The 19,836-nt window shown below is 42.0% G+C and overlaps 1 protein-coding gene across 3 annotated transcripts in view; it reads left to right on the plus strand.

The window, feature by feature from the left end:
- The first annotated feature begins 1,683 nt into the window (after positions 1–1,683).
- tnk2a (tyrosine kinase, non-receptor, 2a) overlaps positions 1,684–19,836 on the plus strand; it is a 32,746-nt gene continuing 14,593 nt past the window's right edge. The window contains exons 1-5 of one of the 3 annotated variants that reach the window (XM_017719240.2): positions 1,684–1,894; positions 10,286–10,466; positions 12,776–12,846; positions 15,936–16,163; positions 18,361–18,513. In XM_017719240.2, the coding sequence (XP_017574729.1) occupies positions 10,301–10,466; positions 12,776–12,846; positions 15,936–16,163; positions 18,361–18,513 (618 nt within the window). In that variant the 5' untranslated portion in view covers positions 1,684–1,894; positions 10,286–10,300. Of the gene's footprint in view, positions 1,895–8,474; positions 8,672–10,285; positions 10,467–12,775; positions 12,847–15,935; positions 16,164–18,360; positions 18,514–19,836 lie in introns of those variants that run through there. The other 2 variants (XM_017719238.2, XM_017719239.2) reach the window with 2 other exon arrangements.

The following is a 19,836-nucleotide window of genomic DNA, read 5'->3' on the forward strand; positions in this document are numbered from 1 at the left end:
ACTTACCAATCCCTGTTTCTTTTGCAGTGGTGTTAGCAAGGGTATTGGCCAGCAGGGGTCTGTCCAGAGAGTGTTTGGTTCAGATGTCTGAACTGTTCAGCAGTGTCCTGTTTATTGAAGCTAATCAATGGCAGTTAGTCGGCAGTGAGGTTTGATCCCGAACACATGACGTCAAACAAGACCATCATCATCATCACCATCACTTCTCATTATAAACACCTCCTGTAAAACAGACGGAATAGTCTGGGCCTTTAAAGGGGAAATCAACTGGTTTTTTCAAGATATGATATAAGATGCATAATTCAGTGGCTGAGACGTAAAGTTATTCAGAGAGGTTTGATGTGAAATAGTTCATATGTAGAGAAACTTAGACTCAGATTTCTTCACAGCGGTCTTGATAGGAACCAGGGATCCCCATGTCTACAACACAAATATAGCCATTTTATTTACTATACAAAACCACCAGTGAACCTACACGTGTCTGAGGTTTTATATGTAATGGTGATGATGGTAAAATAGTGATCAGTCTGAAAGTTTTCTTTGGGGACTATTTTACCTTAGAACACTCTTCTTGTATCCCTCCACCAATAACTGATTAAAATACACTATATTGCCAAAAGTATTCACTCGTCTGGCTTCACACGCTTATGAACTTGAGTGACATCCCATTCTTAATCAATAGGGTTTAATATGATGTCGTTCTTCCAGAAGCGCATTTGTGAGGTCAGACACTGATGCTGGACGAGAAGGCCTGGCTCACAGTCTCCGCTCTAATTCATCCCAAAGGTGTTCAATCGGGTTGAGGTCAGGACTCTGTGCAGACCAGTCAAGTTCTTCCACACCAAAATCGCTCATCCATGTCTTTATGGACCTGCTTTGTGCACTGGTGCGCAGTCATGTTGGAACAGGAAGGGGCCGTCCCCAAAATGTTCCCACAAAGTTGGAAGCATGAAATTGTCTAAAATCTCTTGGTGCTGAAGCATTAAGAGTTCCATTCACTGGAACTAAGGGGCCGAGCCCAACTCCTGAAAAACCACCCCACGTCCGATCACGGTACCATGCTGGAACTCACTGAGCTCCTGAGAGCGACCCATTCTTTCACTAATGTCTGTAGAAGCAGTCTGCAGGCCTGGGGGCTCGGCTTTATACACCTGTGGCCATGGAAGTGATTGGAACACCCGAATTCTGATTTGGATGGGTGACTGAATACTTTTGGAAATACAGTGTATGTTTTGTTAACATGTCCGGGCGACCTGCCTGATACCCTGGGGGGGTATCCTGCCTTCTGCCTGATGACCACTGGGATAGGCTCCGGCACCCCCCCCCCCCCCCAACCCCCCCCCCCCTCCTGAGGGAGAAGCGGCTTAGAAAATGAATGAAAAAAATGAATGAATGGTGGAGTTCCCCTTTACTGAGTCTACACCAATCATAAGCTTCCACAAACCACTACAGGAGGTAAAGTCTGGGTCCAAGTAAATGACATGCATACAAAGTGGTCGTATTGTGGCCTAAATTAGCTTCAGATTTTATTAACTTTTTACTTCTGTATTTCTACTTCGGTCGTAATTAAAACGCACAAGCTGCTCCTGTTCATTTGGTCTGTGGTGAGTGTGTGAGTGTGAGTGAGTGAGTGAGTGTGTGTGTGTGTGTGAGTGAGTGAGTGGCGGGGTCTCTTTAAGAGGATGAGATCAATCTCTGTGTGCGGGGGGGATTTACAGGCGCTGTCGCTGGAACAGGCTAATCCTCAGCGAAATGGTGGGACAAGTTGGACTGAACTTGGCAGGAAGGCGACCTTACTTTGTGCATTTGACGTGAAAACGTGAACGGGGCGTCTGCAGGGATGAGCTGAGCTGAGCGCAAAGCCTGAATACACCCAGTGCGGGAGGCGCTGCAGGTAACGGCAACGTTTACATCCATCCCTGCGCGGCTTCCACCAGCGGAGCTGCGCCGATCATAAACAAGACAAACAGAGATTCACGAAGCTGAATTTGGCTGCCTGTTCGCATTCCCGCTTCCACCTTCAGTAGTACAGCAGATACATTCTGGCAGCACCACTGAAAGACGAGGCTGACGTTGGCCTTCTATTCTCCTTCTTCTTGCTCGGATTTTCCCGTTCCACCTTAAATGGTAGAGCAGTTAGGTTCAGGAGCCTCAGCTTCTTGCTCGAATTTTCCCGTTCCACCTTAAATGGTAAGGCAGTTACATCTAGGTGCTTCAGCTTCTTGGTAAAATTGTCCCGTTCCGCCTTAAATGGTAGAGCAGTTACATTCAGGCACGTCAGCTTCTTGGCGAATTGTCCCGTTCCGCCTTAAATGGTAGACTAGTTACATTCAGGCGCGTCAGCTTCTTGGCGAATTGTCCCGTTCCACCTTAAATGGTAGACTAGTTACATTCAGGCGCGTCAGCTTCTTGGCGAATTGTCCCGTTCCACCTTAAATGGTACAGCACGTTACATTCATGCGCGTCAGCTTCTTGTTTGAATTTTCCCGTTCCACCTTAAATGGTGCAGCAGTTATATTTAGGCGCCTCAGTCTCTTGGCGAATCTTCCCGTTCCACCTTAAATAGTGCAACAATCACGTTATGGCACCTGAGGCAACTTCTCACTCTCCAGCTTCTTTGTGCTGCAACATTTAATGTGGAACGGGAAATGAGACCAACGGCAGTGCCGTTAGAGATTAAAGGAGCACTGCTGCTGCGTGTAGCTAACCCGCATAGCCTTTATCACGCTGTAAAACAGCAGGTCGGTAGCATGTGAAGCTAATGTGGGCTACAGTGCGACCACTTTGTATGCCTGTCGTTTATTCGGAACCAGACCTTACCTCCTGTAGTGGTTTGTGGACTCACTGTGGACCCAATTTTCCCGAAGTGTTCGCAGAATCAAATGTTTAACATGTAAACCAAGTCATTCACAGTGGTTCTGTGCGAGATGCTTCTTTCTAGAAGAAACTCGCCGAGCCAGAACTGTTCACAGTGGTGGTGATAGGAACCAGACGTCCACCTCTGAAAGCTCCCTCACAGAAAGTTATAGCATGAAGTTATGAGTGTCCTCCTGATGTCTGAGACAGTTTTACAGCAGGTTTGTGATAAAGTTTTGGTCTAAGTTTGGTCAGTTAATGGTGGAGGGATACAAGAAGGATGTTCTAAGGTAAAGTAGTGCTTCAGCACCAAGAGAGTTTGGACAATTTCATGCTCCCAACTTTGTGCAAACAGTCTGGGAATAGCCCCTTCCTGTATCAACATGACTGAGCACCAGTGCACAAAGCAGGTCCATAAAGACATGGATGAGCGAGTTTGGTGTGGAAGAACTTGACTGGCCTGACCTCAACCTGATTGAACACCTTTGGGATGAATTAGAGCGGAGACTGTGAGCCAGGCCTTCGCATCCAACATCGGCGTCTGACCTCACAAATGCGCTTCTGGAAGAATCACTATTTTACCATCATCACCATTACATATAAAATCTCAGACACGTGTAGGTTCACTGGTGGTTTTGTATAGTAAATAAAATGGCTATATTTGTGTTGTAGACATGGGGATCCCTGGTTCCTATCAAGACCGCTGTGAATTTCACATCAAACCTCTCTGAATAACTTCCTTTGCACCCCAACGCCTGATTAATGCAGAATTTTAGAAAATTGGTGGAATTCCCATTTAAAGGCCAAGACTGTTCCGTCTGTTTCACAGCAGGTGTTTATACTGAGAAGTGATGGTGATGACGATGATGGTCTTGTTTGACGTCATGCTGTGTGTATACTGTTTTGTCCTGTGTTCATAGTCAAACCTCATTGCTGACTAACTGAAATTGATTAGCTTCAATTAAAGGACATCGCTGGACAGTTCAGACAGCCGAACCAAGTGCTCTCTGGACGGACCCCTGCTGCCCAATACCCTTGCTGGTATTAAAGGGCCCATAACATGGAGATCCAACTTTTCCTTGCTTAGTTTTTTTAATAGAAGAGTTTGATGTAGCATGTAAACACTGTTGAAGTGTCAAAACATTTAACTGGTCTGTACAGACCATATATGGAATCTAAGCTGCAAAAACAGTCAAATTTGTATTTAGTATTTTTGTGACATCACAACAAATATATAAATCTTAACTGTCCAAAGAAAGCCATCTATCTCCATTTTTGTCAATTTTTATTTTTCTACATAATTTCAACGCACCACTTGTCCTTTATGTTGTATGAAAAATTCTGGTTAATACTTTTGTAATGTTACACACATTCGTGATTAAAGAAGCGTGTATAAACTTAACTCTGATGCTATATAAAAGGGTGGATGTAGATGCTTCCAGACCGCTCAGGCCTGTGTCCATTGGGCAGTACCTAACCTGATTTCTGACCTCATTGGGGGCAGTCATGGGCTGGAGGTTAGGGAACCAGCCTCGTGACCGGAAGGTCGCCGGTTCGATCCCCAGAGGCGACAACACATGACTGAGGTGTCCTTGAGCAAGACACCTAACCCCCAACTGCTCCCTGGGCGCTGTGGATTGGGCTGCCCACCTAGTGTGTGCTCACTAGAGTGTATGTGGTGTTTCCCAGTCTTTAGCACCCTGCCTCTCTGCTGTAGGACCTTGAGATATGCTCTATGGAGCAAATGCCTGGATTACTGCAATAGACTAGGCCTATATATAGTGGCTCCATATTTAGAATGCCCTAAATAAGAAACTCACTGGCTTCTGTAGGGCTGTACAGTAGCACTGTTCATTCTCCAGTTTTGGCTTAAACTCACTAGGAAGTGACCAGCCATCTTTTTTTTTGTTTTTGTGTGAAGCAATAACAGCTACCGATATTTTCTCAAATTTTTGTAATGCATAAGTACAGTTAAGCTACACCTGCCTGTCTTGTTTAAGTAAATGACGGTGTGTGTGTCTTTTGGCTCAACGTGTCACATCATTCTCTTGTCTCCTTTTCAAACCCAGGCTTGATGCCTGTTGTCTCAGTGGAAATCTGCCTGTAGGCTATAGATGTCCTGTACTATTTTGTCTCTTAGCCATGCCCCAGATACCAAAGATTTATGAACCCCATACACTGTTAAGTGCTGGTGATTCATTTAGTCTGATTTAAGTTCAATTATATATATATATATATATATATATATATATATATATATATATATATATATATATATATATATTATTTAAGGCTTATAAGGCTTATTTTTCCTCTCTCTTTCTTGCGTTCACCCCCCGTTCATTCCTCCAGTAGTCATACTCTCCTCCCGCTCAGTGTGAAGGCTGAATAATTCAGGAGAGCTGAGAGGAGCAGAATGTTGTGATGGCACGTTTGAGAGTTGATTTGTTTGGCTGCAGTTTTCTAGAATGTGTGGTTTCAAGGTGACCATTCAGGCTTTCAGATGGCCTCGATCCATTTTCCAGCCTTCAAAGTGAGCACAGAGATATTATAAAGGAGGAGACTGGTCACTGGTTGAAATATGAATGGGAAGGATGGTAACGCTCAACATGGTGACTGTTTGCAGAGAAGGTCCTGCCCTTCGAGAAGAAAGAGCCAGTTGGTTTGATAAGCCACTACAGGGGTGAACCCTTCGCCCTTGTGATCCTGCACAGCCGCAGTGGCCAGAGCAACCTGAAAAAGCAGGTCTTCTGAGTTGCTGCAAACTATATTTATGATGTCTTTGTCAGACTTTATCACTGATTTTGAATGTGTTTTTGAAGCGTTCATTCCAGGATCGAGTGCTTTTGAGCTGTTCTTTGTTCAAAGAGAGAGGAGGCTGGTCTTTTATGGCTGGAAACAGCTGCCCAGCGGCTTTGCAAAAATGGCTGTTTTGATGGCTGAACTTTGGCAAGGACTTTGATAAGCCTTTAAAAAATCAAGTAATTTTATGGGACAGTTTGAGCTAATGAGCTAACACAGCAAACCGTTTGCTAATATGTTATCCGTGTTAGCGATACAGTTAGCCAGAAAGAAAGCATGATGTTTTCTTGCTGATAGCACAAGGGTGAGGCAAAAGTCACAGGATAGGTTTTATTTTATTTTATTTTTTTATTTTATTATCGACTTTTATCTCTGGAGTCAAGTTGTGTATGCTGAGAAAATCTGCCACCTTCAGCGCCGCATCGTGGAGCCTTGTGGCAGCATAAAAAATAAAATAAAATAAAACGGCGTCCTGTGACTTTTGACTCAATCTGTTATTTGTTTCTCAGTGGCAAATTTGCCCACGTGCTTTTTAGAGAAATACGTTTTTTAGTGTTTTTGGCCCCAGCTAACAGTAGCAACCTAATTAGCTATCTTAGCACGATCTCGGCCTTCTCAGGCACGTCCTAACAACCGAAATTCACGTTGGAAATGACAGAAGAGAGATGACAGTGCGACTGTCACATCTTCTAGCAGCACCACGCTGGAGCTCAGCTTATGAATACAAAAAGTTACCTCAGCGCATTTTAAGTATTTTGGCTATGTTGAGCCATTTAACGTTATCAAGCTAGCTGTCTTTGCTGTCAATTTTTCTGTCAGTAGTGTCCAGAAAGAACAAGCCCCGGTCTGGATTTGAAGGTGGTTCAGAAAGCCAGACTTAAATTATTTAGAAATCATGTGGGCTAAAGTGTTTTGACCTTGTTTCTCAGTAGTACGCGGGAAGGACTAGCGCAAAATCATCAGCAAACGCTAACTTTCTGTTTGCAGTTCTCTTAAAATGTCCAGAGAAGAACTAATGAGCCAGATTATTCGGAGTGAATGAGGGAACAGTAGTCTTTTTCTGCTGTTTTTGAGCAGGGAGAATAACCGTTCCCGTGGCATTTCCACACGGACACCATTCGACATTGATTGCTTACAAGCCATGTTCGGCACACGGTCTTTGACACGGTTAGCTAGCCATTCTCAGGGCTGCAGAACCGTTTGGTGGGATGGCATCTTCTAAGCCGCTTCTCCTTCTGGGTCGCGGGGGGTGCTGGAGCCTATCCCAGCTGCCATCTGGCGAAACGGCTAAAAGCGAAAAGAAGCATAAATGAAATCAGAGCATAATTTTCTGTCCACCATTCAAACAATAAACTGTCAATCTGTCAACAGTTGCTAAATGTTACGTGGTGCTGCTAACTGGAGAGGAGCTGGCTAGCATTATCTTAGCTAAGCTAGCGGATTACCAGCTCTGCTCACCACAGAAGAGCTTAGATTCTGACTTACAGAAGCTACGCTGACGCAAGTTTAGATGCTTATGACTTAAATCTGAGGAAGCAAAGTCGAACGGCTGGTGCTGGTGGGACAGTAAGCCGAAATTAAAACTGCTCTGTGGTGTTTGAATCTGTAGACTCCATGTTGGGCTAATGCTAGCCGACTCCTCCACAGTACAAGTTGGAGTCTAGCTGGTGGCCTCCTCTTACAGTGTAGATGACCGGAGTTGGACTGACAGAAAGTTGAAAAATGACCTGTGGTGTTTTGATCTGTAGACTGCTGGACTAGCTAGTAGCATAGCTTGCAGACTAAAGGGGCCACTCATCGAAGTCCAGGCTCAGTTCTAGCTAACTGATGCTTAAAAACACACATTTAGAGGAAAAAAACTAATATCTGAAAGCACAAGATTAATTGACTTGCACTGGAGTGACACTGTTTTGTGGTATGTGTACCAAGGTATGCTGTTAGCCTGTTCGCTGTTGCTAAGCCACTTTTGTCTGTAGTTTTTCTAAAGTATTTCCTGATTTAGCAGCACAAGAGATAAATAAACCGTAAAAGAAAAATAAACCGTAACCAGTCTCACAAGTCCACACCACAGTACGGCCTGGGTTTTCCATTTGTCCATTTGGCTGTACTGTTAAAAAGAGGCCAACATTTCAGATTGTCCCAACAATGGTATGGCACGCCAACCGGTGGCGGTGTTTGTCCAGCAATATTGCATAAAGAAATGTAAATACATGCCTGAAATGTACTCGCTGTCTGTTGCACAGTGACATTATTTCCTGAACATTTTGTCTGAGATGGTCAGTTGGAAGGTCTTTGATGATTTTACATGGAATGACCCTGAGGTTTTGAACCCTTTTACTCAAAATGGGTTCCAGGATGACGAAGGCAACTACATGACCTGGTCAACCTGCACACCCAGTGACATGGAGTGCATCTGAAATAGGTGGATTGAGGGGAGCAAGAGTGGCAGGGTCAGTAGACAGTCAAGCAGAGAGCAGTAGAGGTGTACCGAGGTCTGCCTCGAGCTTTGCAATCCTGCAGTGACTCAGCAAAAATGAGCTGGGCATGTTACTGCATGGTCAGAGGGCAGTAATGAAGGAAGAAAGGAAGAGACAGAGGATTTTTTGCTTGCTGTTTTTATACTGAGGCCAGGGTGTATTGACCTGGGTTTGGGAAGCGAGGCTGGAATGCTTATTTGTGCATTTTCAGTGTGTCCGAAAGGTCCCAGAAGCAGAAAGATTAAGTGATGGAGAAGAAAAGCTCTGTGTTGCCACGGCATCAGATATGCCCTTAAATCTTTGCAGCATTTCTGCCATTAGCTAGATTTTGAAAATGGGTAGCTAATGAGAAGTGCGGTACCATATCCAGTCTAGGAGGGGGAGTCGACAGTGGAGTGTGGAATCAGGACACACCCTGCGGGAGCCAGATTCGGAGCACTCTCTCTGACTACTGCACACTCATAGCATTAGCTTTGAGGCCAGTGGAAATGGGGGGCGCCTCAGAATACCATCCGCAGCATGACGAGACAGAAGAGGTAAGGGCCTCGGGAGTAGTGAAGGGGTTGGTGGTCATTGGTTTGTATGTTTGGTCTCTTTAACTGGGCAAATGTTAGGTTGTTACTCTGGTCTCAGGTTGGGGGATATTCAGTTTTCGAAACCACTGTTAGATCTTCTTTAAATGTCTGGTACACAATATTGTTTGAATTTGAAAGAAGTGGTGCTCATTAAAATATCTATAGTCCTTAATCTGTAGACCTAATTTCCTTCAATTACTTCAGTTGTGCATTGCTTCTTTCACATTTTTTCGCTTGCTAATGGTTGGAGTTGCCAATACTTAAAACACGACCAAATAATTTGCCATCAAAGTTGCCAGTCACTGTCTCCTTGCCTAAATGAGGCAATTTAGACTTCCAAGCGGTGCAACAATCTAATTGTTGGGATATGTAGGATGCCCCCCCCCCCCCTCACTCAGAATGATGCTGTCCAATGCAGGTGTCTGTTGGAGTAACAGAATTGTCTGTTAGCATTCGTCTACAAGGATGCTGAGCTGCCTATTGATGCTGTGTTTGCAGCAATTCAAAAAGATGTGACGAGTAGCTGCTTTTGTGTTGGAGAAAGCATGTGCCTTTGGTAGCTTTGTGTGATATATTGCATAGCTTATTACTTAGGTAGTGGACACATTAGGGAGAAAATTAGGCAGATTAAATAATTAAATCTTAATGTCATTCATCAGAGTTTGACATTGTAGCAAATCGATAAATCACTCAAAGTTTTGTCAGGTCAATTCAGTTTCTAGTTTTCTGCAGGCGGAATTTGCCAAGACTGATCTAGGGTGTCAGGGATGGTAAGATCCAGAAAGAAAAATGCAAAAGGCAGCATAAAGTTTTTTGTGGCACCTAACAGTTGTAATCAGTGTAGTAGTGTATTACAGTTTGTCAGAAAGACTGTGGATCAAAGTTACCTGTGTTATTTACACACTAGCTTTGACACCACTATTTCATATTATGCACACATCAGGTCCCATTGAAGCCGCTCTGGATAAAACTGGTTATTTGTGGATTCTGAAATGCTGTGAATTTGTTTATCACCGAAGTACATCGAGTCTGAAATAACATTTAAAAACAAAACACACCACTAATGCTGGCAATATCAGTACCTTGACAGATTATGTTGGACAGGGCTTGCAAGAGAACTACGGATACATTAACAAGAGCGAACTAACAAAAGTTATAGCAGAAAACAAAGCTTCTGTTACCTTCAAGAGCCTCCACTGTAACAAGAATCAAAAAGGTTTATGGGAAAAAAAAGAGAGCGAGAGTCTAAAGTTGCAGAGTTGGAACATGCAGCCACTGATGCTCTCACTGGACGTTGGTGATAAAAACTGGAGTTCATCTATTTTTTATATTTACCCTGCCTTCACATGATTTTCATGTTCAGGCTCACAGAATAAAAATAATGTTTCTGAATTGTTGTTGTTTCTGTATGCTATTAATTGTACTTAAAAGAATTAGATTAATCGTGATCAATTAATTTACATATTCAGAGCCCTAATTTGAACAGTTTAGAACATTGTAGAGCGTTTTAGTTTTTAAGAAAACAATGTGTTAACCTTCATTATCTTTACTACCTGTGAATTTGTATGTTTGCAGGCCGTTGGAGGAGCCATGCAGTCAGACGAAGCTGGGACGGAGTGGCTCATGGAGCTGCTGACCGATGTGCAGCTCCAGCAGTACTTCCTCCGTATCCGTGACGACCTCAACGTCACGCGCCTCTCGCACTTTGACTATGTGAAGAATGAGGATCTGGAGAAGATCGGCATGGGGCGGCCAGGTGGGCACCCACGTCACCCACTCACACACACACACACACACACACACACACACACACACTAACGGCAGGTGTCAGGACTGAGTCATCCGTGCTCCCAGCGCCTCTGTCAGTGTGACGAGCGATAACGGCTGAATGAGTCCAGAAATGACTGAATGTCAATGAAGAATTCTCTGAGCATTCACCTTAAACATCTTCTTAGCCTGTGGGGGAAAATTAACCCTCCAAGCATATGTGGCATGTCAGTCATCAGAGTTGGGTGTGGAAGGCTGGGTGTGGAAACAGTAATGATTTATGTTAGAATTCCAAAGAACACATTTATTAATTACAACACCATTTCCAGTAAAGTTGGGACGTTGTGTAAAACATAAATAAAAACAGAACACGATGATTTGCAAATCGTTTTCAACCTATATTCAATTGAATACACTACAAAGACGAGATATTTAATGTTCAAATGAATAAACTTTATAGCTTTTTGCAAATATTCACTCATTTTGAATTTGATGCCTGCAACACGTTCCGAAGAAGTTGGGACAGGGGCAACAAAACACTGGGAAAGTTGAGGAATGCTCAAAAAACGCCTGTTTGGAACATTCCACAGGTGAACAGGTTAATTGGAAACAGGTGAGTGTGATGATTGGGTGTAAAGGGAGCATCCCTGAAAGGCTCAATCATTCACAATCAAGGACGGGGCGAGGTTCACCACTTTGTGAACAACATTGTTGAGAACAATGTTTCTCAACGTGCAATTGCAAGGAATTTAGGGATTTCATCATCTACAGTCCATAATATCATCAAAAGATTCAGAGAATCTGGAGAAATCTCTGCAAGTAAGCGGCAAGGCAGAAAACTAACATTGAATGCCCGTGACCTTCGATCCCTCAGGGAGCACTGCATTAAAAACCAACATCATTCTGTAATGGATATTCCCACATGGGCTCAGGAACACTTCAGAAAACCACTGTCAGTGAACTCAGTTCGTCGCTCCATCTACAAGTGCAAGTTAAAACTCTGCCATGCAAAGCGAAAGCCAGATATCAACACCACCCAGAAACGCCGCCGGCTTCTCTGGGCCCGAGCTCATCTGAGATGGACTGACACAAAGCGGAAAAGTGTCCTGTGGTTTGACGAGTCCACATTTCAAATTGTTTTTGTAAATCATGGAGGTCGTGTCCTCTAGGCCAAAGAAGAAAAGGACTGTCTGGATTGTTATCAGCGCAAAGTTCAAAAGCCAGCATCTCTGATGGTGTGGGGGTGTGTTAGTGCCCATGGCAGGGGTAACTTGCACATCTGTGAAGGCACCATTAATGCTGAAAGGTACATGGAGGTTTTGGAGCAACATCTGCTGCCATCCAAACAACGTCTTTTTCAGGGACGTCCTGCTTATTTCAGCAAGACAATGCCAAGCCACATTCTGCACGTGTTACAACAGCGTGGCTTCGTAGTAAAAGAGTCTGGGTACTAGACTGGCCTGTCTGCAGTCCAGACCGGTCTCCCATTGAAAATGTGAGGCACATTATGAAGTGCAAAATACGACAACGGAGACCCCGGACTGTTGATCGGCTGAAGTTGTACATCAAGCAAGAATGGGAAAGAATTCCACCTACAAAGCTTCAACAATTAGTGTCCTCAGTTCACAAACGCTTATGGAATGCTGTTAAAAGGAAAGGTGATGTAACACAGCGGTAAACACGCCCCTGTCCCAACTTCTTTGGAACGTGTTGCAGGCATCAAATTCAAAATGAGCGAATATTTGCAAAAAACAATGAAGTTTATCTGTTTGAACATTAAATATCTTGTCTTTGTAGTGTATTCAAGTAATTATAAGTTGAAAAGGATTTGCAGATCATTGTATTCTGTTTTTATTTATGTTTTACACAGCATCCCAACTTAATTGGAATTGGGGTTGTACATTTATTTATTATTATCTGTTATCTAAAACTGGTCTTATATCTACTATTCATATGTGAAAGGCAATACTAATAGTATTAGTCTTGTAAAGCTGGATTGTAGAAGTAAATGTATAATCTCATAAAAACAATGACTATACAGTAAGAGATCGTATATAACACATGTATATCATCACTGTTATGCAAAAACCTACAGATTGAATTGGGTTCCCATTTAATGATGAACACAACAATAGAAATGGTCCAAAATTACTGATAAAAAATATTTTAAAAATCTGTTTACCTCATTTTCCATTAAATGTTTAGAACGTGCTTTGAGAAATGTCATACTGGTAATTAGATTATTACACTGTCTGGGATAAGGCCTGTTAAAAAAAATAGATCTCTCTCATTCTGAAGGGCAGAGACGGCTATGGGAAGCAGTGAAGAGAAGGAGAGCGATGTGTAAACGCAAGTCCTGGATGAGCAAGGTATGCTGTGGTTTCACAAGGCCCTCAGGCAGTTTCACTCTCACCTTTCAAATCTCAGTAAACAGAACTGAAGCACTTCTCTGGACTGATGTGACAAGATTTGCCTAAACAGCAAGGGTGTAAATCTCATACAATCATACGATTCAATTCCAGTGTGATTCTCAGTGCATCAGGCAATCTCAGGTTTAACCTCGATTCAGTTATTTTGGTATGTTTCAGTTCGATCGATTCGATTATTTTAATATGATTCAAAATACTTGCAAGCACACTGAATACACAGTGTAACTGGAGGAGCTACTTAAACAGTAGTGAAATATGCTAAATTAAAACAATAAAAACAATACAATGCCAGTTGTTATTAAATGTTGAGTTGACTAAGATTCTGTCATGAATTATAATGTGTGTGTGTGTGTGTGTGTGTGTGTGTGTGTGTGTGTGTGTATATACACACACAATCTCACAAAAGTAAGTACACCCCTCACATTTCTGCAAATATTTTATTATATCTTTTCATGGGACGACACTATAGAAATGAAACTCGGATATAACTTAAAGTGGTCAGTGTGCAGCTTGTATAGCAGTGCAGATTTACTGTCCTCTGAAAAGAACTCAGCACACAGCCATTAATGTCTAAATAGCAGCAACACAAGTGAGTCCACCTCACAGTGAACGTGTGAAATTGTGCTCAAAGCATCAATATTTTGTGTGACCACCATTATTATCTAGCACTGCCTGGACCCTCTTGGGCATGGAATCCACCAGAGCTGCACAGACTGGAATCCTCTTCCACTCTTCCATGATGACGTCACGGAGCTGCTGGATGTGAGACGCCTTGTGCTCCTCCTCCTTCCACCTGAGGATGCCCCATAGCAAGCAAGCAAAATTTATTTATATAGCGCTTTTTACAACAGGTGTTGTCACAAAGCAGCTTTACAGAAAAATCAGTATTACAGGAAGAAAATCTGCATCCAAGCCCCCATGAGCGTCGCCAGTGGCGACAGTGGCAAGGAAAAACTCCCTAAAGAGGAAGAAATGTTGAGAGGAACCAAGACTCAGAAGGGGAACCCATCCTCCTCTGGTCGACACCGGACAGCAAACATTATTAGTATAAAGTACAAAGCAGGAAAAACAGTTAAAACAGCGGTTAATTAGATTAGTTTATGAACTAGCTTTCCTGCGTCCTGTAGAGATAATGCATTTCTTAATTTAGCGATATTGCGGAGATGCAGGTAAAATTAAACAGTTTCATTTAGACTAAAGTATTCATCGGGTCTAATCCACATTTCTGTGAGGCACAGAGCATGTGATCGGTAATAATTTAATTTACAACAACAACTTTATATGCAAGAGATCTGATGTTAAACAGTCCTAGTTTTAGACTAAAGGTGCAGTCATTGCAAACTGGTACAACTGGCCTGATATTAATCAAGTTAGTAGAGCAAGCTTTTCGAGGTTTTTTGATGCTTTGTTTTATTCAGGGGACCCACACAATCTCAATGTAACTTATTTATAGAATAAGTATTTTTATTAGCACTTGCCTTATTTACAGTATACGTGCTAGCAATCGCCTTATTTTCAGCAGTAACACTAGCATTATTAGCTGTAGTGTTTCTGTTTTTGCCACCACTTACGTGGCCTTCGCTTTGTAGTCAGTGGATGGCCCTCTTGATGTTCCATTACAGTGCCGCAGGTGCTCAGTTGGGTTTAGGTCTGGAGACATCACTTTTACATTCAGAAGGTGCTGCCATGCGGCGCAGTTTCCGAAGGGAGGGGATCACGCTCTGCTTCAGAATGTCACGGTACATGTTGGAATTCATGTTTCCCTCATTAAACTGCAGCTCCCCAGTGCCGGCAGCGCTCATGCAGCTCCAGACCATGATGCTACCACCACCATGCTTGACCGTAGGCAAGAGACAGTTGTCTTGGTACTCCTCACCAGGGCACCACCATACATGCTGGACACCATCTGAGCCAAACAACTTTATCTTGGTCTCGTTAGATCACAGGACATGGTTCCACTAATCCATATTCTTGGACTGCTTGTCTTCAGGCTTTCTTGTGCATCAGCTTTAGAAGAGGCTTCCTTCTGGGATGATGGCCATGCAGACCGAGTTGACCACCGTGCTATAGCTCAGTTTCAGGGTGTTAGCAATCTCCTTATAGCCTAGGCGTCTTTGTGGAGAGCAACAGTTCTGTTTCTCACATTCTCAGAGAGATCTTTGCCATGAGGTGCCATGTTGAATATCCAGTGGCCAGTATGAGTGAATTGTACCCAAAACACCAAATTTAACAGCCCTGCTCCCCATTCACACCTGGAGCCTTGTAACTCTTAATGAGTCACATGACATCAGGGAGGGACAGTGACACAGTTGGGCACAATTTCGACATGTTCACTGTGAGGTGGACTCACTTGTGTTGCCAGCCATTTAGACATAGTTTATACATTGTTTAGACATTAATGGCTGTGTGTTGAGTTCTTTTCAGAGGGCAGTAAATCTGCACTGCTATACAAGCTGAAGTTATATCCAAGTTTCTATTCTATAGTGTCGTCCTGTGAGAAGATATAATAAAATATTTGCAGAAATGTGAAGGGTGTACTCACTTTTGTGAGATTATATAATATATATGCCTGCAAGTGTGTGTGTGTGTGTGTGTGTGTGTGTGTTTATATACACAATATAAATATAAAATGCATTCACTGTCACAACAAAACCTCCCAAATCTCCAAAAAAGCCAAAATGTGTTGAGCGTTTCTATTGCTTCCTTCACTCAGGCCACATTTTATTTTATAATCAGTATTTCTGCATTAAATTGAGCAACTTTTTTCTCTGTAGAGGATGTGTTAACTTGTAAAATGTAATTTGACTACCCAAACTGTTGCATACAACTGGTCAAATGATGTTTTATTGATAATCTAAGTTAAAATATGTACACAGACACTGCTGAGAACACACTATAATGGACTCTGAAACTGCAAAATCAGTTCAGTTGCATTATTACACCTCCACTAAACACTAAAAAGCTCCATTACTGTGACTGGTCAGTGCTGTGGATGGGGCAGAGGCAGGTGGAATCACTCTCAGCTGTAGTCTCTGTACCTGGGCCAGCAGGTGTTCACGGGGAAGCGGCCTGAGTCAGACTCCCAGACCAACGCTGTGTTCCGGAGTTTATCTCCCAACCCTGATCAGGGCGAGGGTCAGCCGTCTGCCCTCACCTGCCTCATCAGTGACCGGGACCTCACGCTATTTGAGAAGCTGGGAGACGGCTCTTTCGGGGTGGTGAAGCGTGGAGAGTGGCAGGCTCCCTCTGGAAGAGTGGTGAGTAGGGCTGCACGATATATTGTTTAATTGTTATTGTTGGTTCATACAGTATGAATATTGCAGCAATATGCAGCTGAACAAAATGTGTGCCTTGACAAAAAGAATTCTGTTCAAAATAGATAGATCACTTTATTAATCCCAGAGGGAAAATCGTATGGTAATACCTTTGATCTTGTTTTGCTTTTTACTGCAATATTTATCAACTTGTAAACAAAGTGCCATTACAATATGCAATATGTATGGATATATAAACAAAGTGGCTATGCAATATGCAATATGTATGGATATATAAACAAAGTGGCGCTGCAATATGTATGGATATATAAACAAAGTGGCGCTGCAATATGCAATAGGTATGGATATATAAACAAAGTGGCGCTGCAATATGCAATAGGTATGGATATATAAACAAAGTGGCGCTGCAATATTTATGGATATATAAACAAAGTGGTGCTGCAATATGTATGGATATATAAACAAAGTGGCGCTGCAATATGCAATATGTATGGATATATAAACAAAGTGGCGCTGCAATATTCAATAGCTATGGATATATAAACAAAGTGGCGCTGCAATATGTATGGATATATAAACAAAGTGGCGCTGCAATATTCAATAGGTATGGATATATAAACAAAGTGGCGCTGCAATATGCAATATGTATGGATATATAAACAAAGTGGCGCTGCAATATTCAATAGGTATGGATATATAAACAAAGTGGCGCTGCAATATGTATGGATATATAAACAAAGTGGCGCTGCAATATGTATGGATATATAAACAAAGTGGTGCTGCAATATGCAATATGTATGGATATATAAACAAAGTGGCGCTGCAATATGCAATATGTATGGATATATAAACAAAGTGGCGCTGCGATATGCAATATTTATAGATATATAAACAAAGTGGCGCTGCAATATTTATGGATATATAAACAAAGTGGTGCTGCAATATGCAATATATATGGCTATATAAACAAAATCGTAGTGCTTGTAATGAGTAGAGAGGTATAATGTCCAGTTGGTGCTCAGTGAAACTGTCCTATTGTGCAGTGCGATCGCTGTAATGTAGACCAGTCTTTATTCTTTCAGTGTGTTACAAGGCATATCACAATCACAATATGTAACAGAATAATCGCGATGTGGTATTTCATCTATATCATGCAGCGAGTGAGTGAAGAGAGGGATGAACAGATGGCATGTATACTGGCAGGCCCTGGGGTTCTGTTTGTGCCAGTGCAAGCAAATGTACCAAAGCAGATGGGCAGGATGAATGAGCAATGCTGATTGAGTCATTAGCATGTCATCCATTCACAATTATTTGACTACTTTTAAAATAGCTTTATGTTGGAGGAGTACATCACATGGACGCAGCTTTTCAAAATGTTTATGTAGAACTGGGCATGTTTTCTTTGTTGTTTTGCAATAACCTAACATTCTTCTCAGAAAGCTGTTTGATTTTGCAAATTTTCTGCAAATCCATAAATTGCAAGTGGTGCTAAACACCCTGCCCACCCTTCTTTTGATGTTAGGTCTCATCAGCACCCCTTTCAGGGGTTTAAACCACCTTTAAGCAAAAAAATAAGCTTTTAATGATGGTTTGCAAAGGGATACTGTGGAGTGATTATTAAGGCAAGACCTGCTCTTAAAGGGGAACTCCATCAATTTGACAAGTCATTCGAAGTCGTTTGGTGCGAAATGCTATTTATTCACAGTAGAACCAGATCACAGAAAGATATTACATGAAATGGTTATGAATACACTGCCTGATGACTAATATTGTTTTTATGATAGTTTTGTGACAATCTTTACTATTTTGATCAATTTATTTTAATCAGTTCATGGTTGAAGGACGCAAGAAGGGTGATGTGATGCAAAACAGCCCTCAAAGAAAACTTATTATGTCAGATTTTCCACTATTTTCCCATCTTTAACATTCCATATAAACTAAGAAGATACATGTAGGTTCACTGGTGGTTTTGGATAGTAAATAAAAAAACAAAAAAAAACTTACTGTTTGTGTTAACCAAACCTTTATGGGCTTTTTCTTAATTGAAAAAGCAACTTGATGACCCTTCCAGCACTGGAACATGGCCGATTTTTACATGACCTGCAAGTTGTTGTTGATTCTGTGGTCTGTATATAGAGACGACTGTTCTGGTAAATCACTTCACTGTTTTTTTGCACAGCTTAATGTTGCAGTGAAATGCTTGAAGAATGATTTGCTGGACCAGACGGAGAGTCTGGACGACTTCATACAGGAAGTGAATGCCATGCATTCTCTGGACCACCAAAACCTCATACGGCTGTATGGAGTGGTCCTCACACACCCTATGAAGATGGTAAGCTTCAAAGTCGTATAGAGTTGCTTATGCGCACAAAAATGGACAGAAGTATGAATAAAAATCAGCTTTCTATTTGGCTGCTACTGCAGTGAGGGGTTATGCAATGTGCATTTTTATACATACTATTTTGTTGTACAACCCCAATTCCAATTAAGTTGGGACGTTGTGTAACGATTTGCAAATCATCATATTCTGTTTTTATTTATGTTTTACACAACGTCCCAACTTCATTGGAATTGGGGTTGTATGTCTGGAACCACATAAGTCGCTCTGTTATTTATTAGTACTTGATATGTTTTATTATGTACAACTCGAGTGTGATAATATAGGAATCCAGTTTGCTCAATGGTAGGTGAACAATGACTATTAGAGCTAGGCCTGTATACCTATAAATAGCTAGTTTAGGCAGAAAACTTAGAGAGGAGAATTACCTCAGTGTAATGTCTTCCAGGTTTCTCAAACACTAGAGGGCGCTCCTGGGCAAGTCGAAAATGAATGGGTTAAGATGGAGCATTTGAGTAAAATCATAGATTATAAATGCTTAAACATTTTAAGATAAACGAATTCAGTCATATCCTAAACACAGAGCATGAACAGCATTGAGCTGCTCCAGTCGCCAACCAATTAGGACTTGGTAGCAGTAATGCTAGCATTGTACTGCACAAAACTCGTTTGCTGTAGAAAAAGTTCTGGGCAAGACTCTTAACTTTACATTTTTTGCTGTTTAGCTCCATTCATACCATTGTTTGTGGACTCGCTCGTGGGCGCCCTCTGCTGTTTTTCAGTCTTCTTACATTTACATTTTATTATCCAGAGCGGCTTACAATTTGATAATTTACAAGTAGGCGAAGTTGGCGTTAGGAGTCTTGCCCAAGGACTCTTATTGGTATAGTGTAGGGTGCTTGCCCTGGTAGGGGATTGAACCCCAAGCTACAGTGTAGAAGGCAGAGGTGTTAACCACTACACTAACCAACCACCTGGTTGTTCATAAACCAGTTGTGGTTCAGGCTATAAATACAGTTGTTAATTGCTAATGCTAATTTCTGTTAGCCCATGTGGGATCCTGTGTTAGCGCTAAGATATATATATATATGAGAGAGTATTTCATTGATTGCGGAATTTGCGGAATTGCGGAAAAGCTAACAGCAGTGCACATTTTTCTTCATTCTAAATAAACCACAGATATTGGTTTATACATACACTCACTGAAATGAATCCTAATTAGGCTACCGCTCATACTCACATTTTGTGATGTATCTAGAACCTCCACAAGGCATAGAAAGATGGGTTTTTTCTCTTATGAAAATTGGTCATGCCCAC

This window comes from Pygocentrus nattereri, chromosome 24, assembly GCF_015220715.1.
Source record: "Pygocentrus nattereri isolate fPygNat1 chromosome 24, fPygNat1.pri, whole genome shotgun sequence".
In the NCBI taxonomy this organism is placed as follows: Eukaryota; Metazoa; Chordata; class Actinopteri; order Characiformes; family Serrasalmidae; genus Pygocentrus; species Pygocentrus nattereri.